Below are 12000 nucleotides of genomic sequence, written 5' to 3'. Positions count from 1 at the left end.
AGTCCGCAGCTAAATAAAATGAGTGATAAACTCTCTCAAAAAAAAAGTCTTCTGATCTTCAAGGCTCTGGATGACGTGTCCCTTCCCCGAGCCCTCCTGGCTCAGCCTGTGGGACTCAGCTCCCCTTCCTCTCGTGCGCTGTGACATGGCAGCGCTTGTCAGTTAGTGACCCTGAGTCACAGTCTCACCAGCTGTGGCTTGGGAAAGCATCACCTACCTCACAGGGCTCCATGAGGGTTACACGAGACAGCATTCAGTTATCTCACACAGAGCTGCCACCCAGTAAAATTTCGGTGGCGACGTGTTGGGGTGGGGGGTTTCCATCACTATAACCCCATCTGCTCTTGTCTCTAGTAAGACCAGAGGAGCCGGGTACAGTTATTTCCTCACAACCTCACTCCACAACCACGCTGGGGAAGGACAGCCTTTGAAGTCTTACCTCCAACTGGCCTCAGCATATTCCCCCATGAAGTAGTAAAACAAGGACATCTTTCTTGCCATTAAGTCTCCCAGATCAGTTGCTGATAAAACATTGCCTCTTCTGAAGTTAGCATGTTTTAAAATAATTTTGCATTGACGCAACTTTTAATCCAGATGAAGATGTCCAATTTTCTCTTCAGTTCTAGGCTGGAAAGCTTGAAGGGGGTGAGGAATGAAAGGAGCCGCCACGGCGACGGCTTCTCCTTCGAGGGCCCCCTGGAGGCTGCCCTGTCCCCCAAAGTTGTCACTTCCAGCCGTCTGATTACCGCGTTAACCTACGAGGTCAAGAATCGTCCACTATGTTCCTCAGTACAAACTTTCTAATAAATTTATCTCCAGCGTGGGAGCTCCCTGAGATTAGACTTTCTAGAAACAAAAAGTGGGAGGAAGTGCAAGGACACAGGGCCCAGGGAGGGGGTGGCATGGCCGTGAGAAGGAACGGGACTCGCACGTGTGGCGTTTGAGGGCTTGGACAGTTACCAGGACTCATCACACGCCACAGTCCTCCTCTGTAAATTCAAGGCTGGATCACACCGAAGTGCGCAGAAGAGTTCAGTGAGAGAATCTACATAAGAGACGGACAAAGTTCCTCACTCATGATGTGCTGCCAGTAAATAGCAGAAACCAATATACTGTGGGTGCATATGGCTCTGTTCCTTCAGCCTTTTGAAGCTGTTACAATCTATTATAGATATTAGAATTTCTGGATGCCAAATCCCATTTTTGATCATCAAATTGATCTTCAACTCCCCCTTTATGTTACAGAAAAAAGGCAACATGTTAGATCCTGGTACACTTTTAACAGAGCATGTAAGGAGATTTTAAGTATATTTAAGGTTAATTTTGAAAAACAGCAATTATAATTTTTTTTCTTTGGGGTGCATGGTCCGGGAATTGAATCTGGGTCTCCCACATGGAAGGCGTGCATTCTACCACTGAACCACCCATGGACCCAGCAATTCAATTTTTAAATTCATTTTCATTATCACTTTTTTAAAAAAATGACTTCCAAATCTGGAAAGCTGGTAGAGCACCCTCACTGAAACTTTACCTCAATCTGTTCTTTGAAACGTAAATAAATAAAAACAACCACAATGAAACATGTATCAGGATGCCGTCACAAAGTATCCTAACTAGTGGGAGAACTGGGCGCCCTTACTCTGATGGTCACTGACCAAAAACATTACCATTGTTTGTGAAAAAAAAAACTTCATGAGGCAGAGATTCACATTTCCTCCTTTAACAACATATCAGAAGCAATACATCTGGATGATAAGAATAGGCAAATATTGCCAAAATTTTTCATATATGATGCTAAAAATCCTACGTTGCTGTTGTAAACAAAACCAATCAATCACCATCCTCTACCTTGAGCCTTCAGAAGACGTCAGCCACCTGCCTTCCATCGGTTGCCCTTTGGACAGATTTCAGAATCCCTAATCAGGACCCCCACTGCAGAGGCTGGTCACAAGAGGCAGGGAGGGGTCCATCTCTACCTTGGTGACTGTGTTGAATGCTGAGTGTCTCATTCTACTTCAAGACTCTCGCCAATTCTCACCTTCACTGGCAGAACTCAACAGTGGATATTCACTAAAAACTTGCAAACAGCACTTAACAGATGACTGCAAACAATACCAACACAGGGAGGGCCTACATGGCAAAATGAATCCTTTGGTAAATGAGTGTTTGACTAGAGATTTTGCTAATTGACTCTATGTAGCCCCACCCCCACCTAGATATGTAACATTATTCTTGAACTTTAGCTACAACTAAAGAGGACACAAAAACTAACACAGGGAATTTTTTCTTACCTTCTGATCACTTTCTACTCCTTATATAACACTGTTAATTGTTCGTTTAGAATATGAACACCTTAAAACGAAAGCATCAAATCAGATGTCATGCAATGTCCTCCACTGAACATCCATGGGCTATAATTTGAGAGACACCAGCTGAGAAACATACAGTTTCAAACTATTTCCTTCCCTAGGCTGTCACTTATATCTGAAAATTTCATCATTAGTCATTTTGTATCAAAATCATAGGAACTTGTAAAAAACAATAATGATAATAACACCTACAATTCTCTAACTACCGTGGGCCAAGTTTTTTAAATATATTATCCCTAACCCATTCAACAAAGAGAAAGGAATTATTGATCTAACTTACTGTAAAGAAACCTGAGATTCAGAGGGACCAAGCAATTAACACAAGGTTATATAGGAAGTAACGGCTATAAAACCCATTTTTCCAATATAACATTCTCACTCCCTGGAGCTGTTACTAGAAGGTCTGCCACACCAAACACCAAACTGAAAAAAACTGCTGCTAGATATAGCAGAAAGCACTCCAGGAAATTAATAGACTCTTTCTAGGACCTTCCACAGAAAGGGACCTCTCTGGCTAAACTTGGATGAGATGAAAACTGAAGTCAGTCTTGGACTCCTGTCCAGCATGCACTGGTAAATGTAAACTGAGTGCTGCAGAAAGGACCCAAACATCCAAGGGCTAAACTAACACAGAACACCTAGTGAAAAGGAATTTTATCCCATCACAGGGATAAAGCACTAGAAGGGGTGATTCCTGTCTCCTGAACCCAAACATTGCCAACTTTGGTTTAATTTGGGCTCCATGTACCAATATGACAGTATAAGACCTGTGCTTTCTCTCATTGCATTCAAATTTTGAGACACTTCTGCTCAGAGATGAAAGCATCTTAAGAAAAATGAAATTGATTTGCATTATTATTCTATTAAAAGAATATATTATAAAATCTATGAATAGAATTGGAAAATGCTATAAAATATGATAAAGTATTTCATCACTTTTCCTCCAGCTTTATAGATTCAGATGTTGTAGGTGGGGAAAGGAGAGAATAAAACTTGCCCTTACCTGACTGAACCACCCAGATCACCTTTTGCCAAAGTCCACCTGGGAAAGTATGAAGACAGCAGGAATAGAAGCCAACATCAGCTTCGGAGGCATTATGGAAGGAGAGAGTCAAGTCATTGGAAGCCATGGTTGAATTTGAAAAGTAAACCTTATCAGCATATGGCTTTCTTATGATCACCCCAAGAGTAGGGCTGAAAATGGCCATGGACTGTTTTGCCGTTGTATTGATCTTGAACCATTCCATCTGGGTTAAGCTGTCCACTGATGGATACAGACATTCTAGAGACATGTTCTTGGCAAGTTTAACAGTGGTGTCCCAAAATATCTCTTCACAGACGGCTGAAATATACAACATCATATGAATTCAATTTGACTTAATGACTGAAACAGCACCTAAATATCCTAATTAAATATCTTCATCTGCTAAGACCCAGTGAGATAATAAATTGAGGTAATAGTAAAGGCTAGCAGTTTCTACCTTGATCTAGAAAAGATTTCCCCACTGATCATTTGCATTTGTAACATTAGCTTTTTTGAACACGTGAGTAATCGTCCAACCCAACTATTGTAGGTCCATAGAGAGACTAATTGCCTAAGATGAAGACACAGAGATTATTTTTACCTTGGTACACGTGAAGAATAGCTAAAAGGAAAGAAAAATAATCCATCTCTGGAAACCGTTTTGGAGGCTGATCGGTGACAATTCTATGATGTTACATGGAGACACCCTGCACGGTGCACTGTTTCCTTCCTCTCAGATGGTATCAGTCGTGTCTTCTTTTTCTGATGTATGAACACAGGAAAAAGGTCTTAGCTTCAAAGCCAAGTCTGTTCTTATACAAGGATGGGTAGATTTGAATTACTTCTCTCTCGGGGAAATAGCTTATTGTCAAGCTTTCATTTTCTGCAAAGATTCATTCATTTGACCAATATTTACTTGCTGCATGCTCTGTGCCAAGGTCTGGGCAGTGAAGACACAGCAATCAATTAAAGAAATAAAATCTTGCTCTTGCGGAACTTATATTGTAGCGGGAAGAGACAGAAACTAAAATCGATAAGTAAAAAACATAGTATATTAAAGGTGGTGAGTGCCATGAAGAAAAATACAGCAGCAAAGCAGGGATAGTGAATTGTGCATAGTCTCCCCTTTTAGGCATGAAGACGGCTCCCAAGACTGAAGCAAAGACCGGGGGCTTTGGGGATGAGCCTCATGGCTCCGGGGGCTTGGGGGCTGAGGAGGTGCCACACAGAATGGACAGCCCATCAGGCAGGGTCTCACTCCCCCTCCACCTCTTTGCTGGCCTCAGTGGAATGGACCACTGGAAGCCCTCGCTCTATGAAAGCTATACCTTTCCCCTGTCTCCCCCAATGGTTATCTCTCACAAAACTATAGTACAAGATCAAAGTGTGATTGAATTTTTAGGTTTAGGATTGCTCCTTTCCCTCTCTCATAAAATAACAGTTAAATTCTTAACTTGTTAGGAACATACTAACTTGTCAGTATGAAAATATACTGTCACCTCTAAAACTAGAGAAGTTGCATGAATGCGTTTGGCCCATGAGAAAAGGGTCAAAATAAAATGTGGATAAAATTTGGGAAAAAGAGAAGCAGGAACCATTAAGGTCAATTTTGCCCAGTGCTAATGCTGAACTTCACATGTAATTCTATCCCTAGGCATCAGCTACTCAATAGCTGCATAGAATGTGGAAAGTGTTTTCAGGAAACGTGAAACCAACTATGGAAACCACTATATAATGACAATCGGAGAAAAATAATGTATTCATATAATAAAGTATAGTGCTGCCCTATTGTGATGGTTACTTTCATGTGGCAACTTGATTATACTGTCCAATTGTTTGGTCAAGCAGTGGCCTGCTTGTTATACTGTGAAGGTATTTCACGATGGGATTTATACCTACAATCATTGATTACATCTACAGTCAACAAAGGAGATTGCCCTCAGCAATATGAGATGTCTCCTCATCAATCCAATTGGATGGCTTAAAGTCAGAACTGAGGATTTCAGAGGTCAAAAGAGGAATTCAGACTCAACTTCAGCACTGGCTCTTGCTGAAGATTTTCAGCCAGCTAGCCTACCCTGGGGAATTCAGGCTAAAGTCTTAGTCTGTCATTGCAGCCTGCACTAAGGAGTTGGGGCTGGCCAACCGCCATGGTCCTGACAGCCAATTCTCTCTCTCTTTTGCCGGCTCTCTATTGATTCTGTTTGTGTGTGTGTGTGTGTGTGTGTGTGTGTGTGTGTGTGTGTTTGTGTGTGTATTCTGTTGCTTCTCTTTCTCTGGAAAATACGGCTAATATTCCTATGTTTATATAAAGTATTCTGTTTTCCAAAAGCTTTCACATTGAGGCTACTATTTTGCCTCTTAATAGTTTCGTTTCCAGAAAATGGCGCAGCTACGGTTTAGGCGTAACCACCGTCCATGGAAGTGGGTCAATGTCCTGCAACTTACCCCCTCCACATAGTGTGTGTTCTCTCAGTGCAACTCCACACACGCACACTCATGCACACATGCGTGCAAACACATGTGCACACCTATGCACACACACGCTGCAGCTGGAGGGACCTCACAAGGACTGTGCAGTCACACCACTCTGGTTTTTTCTTTTTAATGTAAAGATAAAGCTCCTGAAAACAGCCACCAAGAGCCTGAACCCTCAGCCCAGACCTGCCCTGGATATTTCTGCAACACTCTCCGTTCCTTACTTCCAATCACTTCTCTGTCTGTGGCCCCCAGTAAGGGGGCTTGGCTCTCTGCTCCTTCCTCCTTGGGCAGCCTTCCCTCCCACCTCTTCTCAGTGACTCCGCCTCCTCATTGAGACCCCAGAGTCCGTTTCCGCTGAGAAACTGTGCTAACTGCTTGCCTAGAGCCAATGGCTTGAGCACAGACTCCTCACAGAGGTATTATTTTGTGTGTATGCTGTATGACAGGGGTCACATTTCATTCTTCTTCCATGTAAGTATCCCCTTATTGCAGCACCTATTTGTTGAATGTTTTTTGTTTGGTTTTTCACTTATTTGTTTGCTTGTTTGTTTGGGACGTGCATGGGCCAGGAATCGAACCCGGGTCTCCCACATGGCAGGCAAGAATTCTACCACTGAACCACATTTGCACCCCCTCGTAGCAATTTTACATGCTCATACCCACACCCGCCCTTTTCCCCACCATGGTAGCTGCACAGGTGAAGCACTCACTCATTTTTGGCGAATACATGCACATAAAAAAAGGAAGAAACATTGCTCAAGAATATGGGCTGGTGGGTACTGAATTTCCAACCTTTTTCCTGAGGTACAAATGGGAAAAGATGGGCAGATTTTAAGCATATAATATCCCACCAAGTGTTAAACGTTTCAGGTAAAATTAATATATACATTAAGGAACCCTGGAGAGACTCCATAAATTGCCTTACACTCATTCTGGCTATTCTGTGTGTATTTTTTTTTTCTTAGAATAGCTAAATAAAAATATACTAGCTTATGTTTGAAAAGAGGAAGGCAAAAAAATATGACTGCCTTCTGTTTCTCAGAGTTACACTACAAACAAAACAGTATATGACACCTCTTGTTTTCCTTTTCTCTATCTCAGGAAATGGGAACTACTTCGTAAAGAAAAACTGTTTTCCATGGGTGGTGATTCATTGACCTATTCATTATGGAATAAATTTGATTTTGGTCCTATCTGCCTTGAAAAGTTAGTAAGGCATTTGTTTCCCTCGTTTTCTGAATTCTTTGCCCTCAAAATGCTGTGGGTTTTCACGTGTGTGATATTTTCCCAACAACTTGATAACAGCCTTCAGGCTATGGAGCGTGCATTATAATCCAATGTCCTCCCTGGCACTAAAAGTCCTGGGTGCCCAGCACATGTCAGGTGCTCAGAAATGGATACGGGCCCCTCATCGACACAAGCTGGTATGGAGAACAAAATTTCCGAGGCCCGATACGGTGTGCATAAACCCTTGTGGATGATGCTACACAAATGCTCAGAAAATCCTGTCAGTTTCTTTCTTGGGCATCATCACATCTTCTGTAAAGGCAAAAAACACAACTTGCTTCCACGGGTAAACAGAAATGTTGTTTCTCCCCCACATCCATAAGAAATCAGTTTATGCAAAAGAGTCCTTCATATTAAAGGGAAAGAAGATTATATTTGTCTGAAAAGACAAAGCTTTCCTAGAAACCTAATAAATCAACCATTTTTAGATAGCTATGGGAGCAATTTTTAAAATAAAGTTACATTTAACCTTACAAGGAAATAATATATGCATAATCATTGGCAAAATGTGGGACAGAAAAAGTAAAAGAAAAAAAGGCAAAAGTAGAAGTTACTATAAAACCATATGTGAGGATAATTACAATTAAATGTAACTTGTTTTCTATTTATATTTTTACAAAGTTTAAATCATATTCTCACCCGTTTGTTTCTTGTTCACCTGCACTTCCCATGTCATTATCCTACATTATGATATTAAAACTTGGCATTTGCACTTTGACGGTTCCTCAGGAAACTACTACGTATAGAATTGCCCTATGATCCAGCAATCCCAACACTAGGTAAATATTCAGAGGAACTGAAGGCAAGAGCACAAAAGGACATTTACACACCAATGTTTATAGCAGCATTGTGATTGCTAAGAGATAGCAACAACCCAAATGTCCATCAATGGAAGAGTGGCTAAACAAGCTGTGGTATATACATGCGATGGAATATTACATAGCTGTAAGAAAGAATAAAGTCATGAATCATGTAACAAATGGATGAACTTTGAGGACATTATGCTGAGTGAAATTAGTCAGAAACAAAAGGGCAAATACTGTATGGTCTCACTAATATGACCTAATATTAATAAGTGAACTTTGAGAGTTGAAGTTAAGAAAACAGGTTATCAGGAGATAGAAATAGGATAGAGATTGGCATTTGGTATGGAAAGAATACAGATTGTGCAACAGGACTGATTGTAAAAATTCAGAAATAAATAGCACAATACTACCTGATTGCAGCACAATAATATAAGTACACTGAATAGAGCTGAATGTAAGTACGGTGGAGGGAGAAGGGCTGGGGGCAAGTATAAAACCAGAAGGAAAGATAGATAATAAAGGCTGAGACAGTATAACTTAGAAATGCCTAGAATGGGCAATGCTGGTGATTAAATGTACAAATATAAAAAAAAAAATATTTTGAGTAAAGGAGAACAAAAAAATGTCAACATTGCAAGGGGCTGAAAATGGATGGTATACACAAAAAGGTACAATCAATGCAAGCTACGGTCCATAGTGAACAGTAACGTTGTAATATGCTTCCAATGAATGTTAACAAAGGCATTATGCCAAAACTAAATGTCAACCCACAGGCGTCTGGGGAAAGAGCATGTATTCTTTGTGGACGAAAAGGAAATGTCTTCAAATAGATTATGGTGGCAAAGGCATGTCTGTTTACTTGGGTTGGATTACATGATGTGCAAATAGAATTGCTTAAAAATAAACAGAGAGAAACAAGTGCTAGAGAAAATGTGGAGAAAGATCTGTACCTATTCACTGTTGGTATGGAAGCTGAGAGGTGCAGCCGCTTGGAGGGCAGTGTAGTGGTCCCACAGAGGCTAGGGGTGGGGTTGCTATATAATCCTGCAGCCTCATTGCTAGGTATATACCTGGAGGAACTGAGAGTGGGGACACAAATGGACATTTGCACACTGGTGTTTATGGTGGCAGTGTTCATGATCTGCAGTGGATGAGGTGGCCCAAGGGTACAATGACTGAGGAATGGAAGGGGGAACTGTGACATTTACATAAAACGGACTACTGATTGGTTGTAAGAAGGAATGAAGTTGTGAGGCCTGCAACTAGGTGAATGAACCTTGAGGATAGTATGTTGAATAAAATGTCAAAGAAGCAAAAAGACAAGTATTATCATGTCTCACTCATATGGATTAACTATAACATACAAACTCAGAGAATTGAAGTCAAGAGCGTGGGTTATGAGGTTGGGTCTGTTGTAAAGGGCCCTAGATTGTAAGTTCTTACAGCAGTCACAAATATTTAGGAGTTGTAACTAATATTTCTAAATTCTGAGACACTGAGCTATTTGTATATTGTCTGGTTGTCCCTTGAAACTGCTGGTATTTATGTGACACCTGAGATTCAGAGTTAGAGCACTGAAGCTATAAAAATCAGCATTACCCCATTTAGCAACTGTTAGAAACGCTGAAAAAGTGATCAGACTTCATCTAGAGATGTGAATGAAGCTGATCTGGATAGGACTAAAGTAAATCAGAATACTAGATAACAGATGATATGGCCCATATTTTCAAATTTCAACTTCTGTGAGAGACCAAAGGTAGAGATGTTTATTTGGTGCAAAATTTATATTTTGGGTAGCACATTATCTAATTTAACTTGTACAGTCCACGTATTTGAATACCATAATTACTTGGAATCTTGATTAGGGCATGAGATTTTGTGGGTTTGTACAGGTTAGAGTGATGTCCTGATAGATCACAGAGTAGTTTGGGCAGAAAATAAAGAATTTGCAAAGTCCCCTTGAGTGACTTAGGGAAAAGGAGGAAATATTAGACTTCACCTTCCGGGGAATTCCTGATATTCTTACAAGCAGTGGGGACAACCAATTCAACAGGCTAAGCCTCCAATCTTAGAGCTTGGCCCATGAAGCTTATTCCTGTAAAGGAGAGGCTTTACTGATAATTATGCCTAAGAGTCACCCCTGGTATCTTTTGTTGCTCAGATGTGGTCTCTCTTTCTAAGCCAACTCCACAGGTGAACTTACTGCCCTTCTCCCTTTGTGGACATGACTCCCAGAGGTGTAAATCTCCCTGGCAACATGGGACCCGACTCCCAGGGATGAGCTGGGACCCAGATTCCTGGGAATGAGAAAGCCTACTTGACCAAATGGGGGAAGAGAGAAATGAGGCGAAATAAAGTCTCAGTGGCTAAGAAATTTCCAACACAGTCAAGGGGTTATCCTGGAGATTTTTCTTATGCATCATGTAAATGCCCCTTTTTAGTTTATGGTGCATTGGAGTGGCTAGATGGAAGTACCTGAAACTGCTGAACTATGTTCCAGTAACCCCGATTCTTAAAAAAGACTGTATCACTATATAGCTTTTACAATGTGACTGTGTGATTGTGAAAACTTTGTCCGATAGGGTATGGGTAGATAAATTGAAAAAAAAAAAAAGATAAAAATAAATAAATAATAGTGGGAGATAAAGGGCAAAAACTGGGTAGACTGAAATACTGTGAGTCAATGAGAGGGAGGGGTAAGGAGCGTGGGATGTATGAGTTATTTTATTTTTCTTTTATTTCTTTTTCTGGAGTAAAATGTTCTAAAAACGATCATGGTGATTAATACACAACTATGTAATGAAAATAACTTAGCATTTGAAAATAATTCAATTATTAAACTACTAGATTAACTTTCTATGGAAAAATACCAGTTAGCCTACTCATAACTTCTTATGGCTATCATCTAATAATGCTTAGTCATCTATCCCAAATAGCTTTTAATTCACCAACCAGAAATGACTTGTCTGCATATACAACCTCTATGCAGCCTGGTTGATTTTAAGTAAAGTAATAGAGATGGAATCTTATATTGGAGAGAGCAAAATTGTAGTCATTCTAAAAATAAGAAGAGAACATTATAAAAAAAATATTTATTGCATGTTTTAGTTTGTTAATGCTGCCTGAATGCAATATACCAGAAATGGGTTGGCTGTTACAACAGGGAATTATTAGGTTACTAGTTTACAGTTCTGAAGCCATAAGAATGTCCAACTAAGGCATCCAAAGAAAAAGATACCTTCACTCAAGAAAGGCCGATCTGGGAAGGCAGACTGCTGGTGTCTGCTGGTCCTTTGGCTTCTGGTTTCAAGTAACTTACCCAGGGCATTTTCTTTCTGCATCTCCAAACATCTCTGTCTGTGTTAGCTCTTGGCATTTTTCAAAATGGACTCCAGTAAGGGGGTTAAGACCCACCTTGAATGGGAAACCACCTAATCAAAAGTTCCTACCCACAATTCGGTGGGTCACATCTCCATGGGCCTTAATAAAACAATCCCACGCAAACAGTAAGTCTGCCCCCACAAGACTGGACTAGGAAAAAGAACATGGCTTTTCTTGGGTACATAACAGCCTCAACCAGCTCATTATACTTCACACAACCCAAGGTGCCTATAATCTAAAAGACAGCTAATAGCAAGTGTTGGCATATGAAGCAGAGAAATTGGGACCCTCATACATTGCTCATGGGAATGTCAAGTGTTACAGTCCCTTTGGAAAATAGTCTTTCAGTTTCCCAAAATCTACAGTTACCATATGTGCTGGTGTGAAAGGATGTATGTGCCCTAGAAAAGCCATGTTTTAATCCTAACCAATCTTGTGGGAGCAATGGTTTCTTCTAATCCCTATTCAGTACTATAGGTCAGAAACTTGACTAGGTGGTCTCCATGGAGATGTGACTCAACCAGTTGCAGGTGTTAAAGTTGATTAGATGGAGATGTGTCTCCATCCATTCTACACGGGTCTTGATTAGTTTACAGGAACCCTATGAAAGAGGAAACATTTGGAAAGAGTTCATTGAGAACAAAGAAGGAGC

General features: G+C 40.6%; 1 protein-coding gene across 3 annotated transcripts in view; it reads right to left on the bottom strand.

The window, feature by feature from the left end:
• The window catches only part of CD226 (CD226 molecule), a 106718-nt gene that overhangs the window by 64790 nt on the left and 29928 nt on the right, over nucleotides 1–12000 (bottom strand). For all 3 annotated transcript variants that reach the window (XM_077135255.1, XM_077135257.1, XM_077135256.1), the window contains exons 2-3: nucleotides 3995–4155; nucleotides 3373–3711 (exon numbers count right to left, since the gene is read on the bottom strand). In XM_077135255.1, coding sequence (XP_076991370.1) covers nucleotides 3373–3711; nucleotides 3995–4040 — 385 coding nt within the window. In that variant the 5' untranslated portion in view covers nucleotides 4041–4155. The remainder of the gene's footprint in view (nucleotides 1–3372; nucleotides 3712–3994; nucleotides 4156–12000) is intronic.

The sequence above is a fragment of the Tamandua tetradactyla genome, chromosome 18 (assembly GCF_023851605.1).
Source record: "Tamandua tetradactyla isolate mTamTet1 chromosome 18, mTamTet1.pri, whole genome shotgun sequence".
In the NCBI taxonomy this organism is placed as follows: Eukaryota; Metazoa; Chordata; class Mammalia; order Pilosa; family Myrmecophagidae; genus Tamandua; species Tamandua tetradactyla.
The sequence above is the reverse complement of the archived record's forward strand: the minus strand, read 5'-3'. Positions and strand labels throughout refer to the sequence as shown.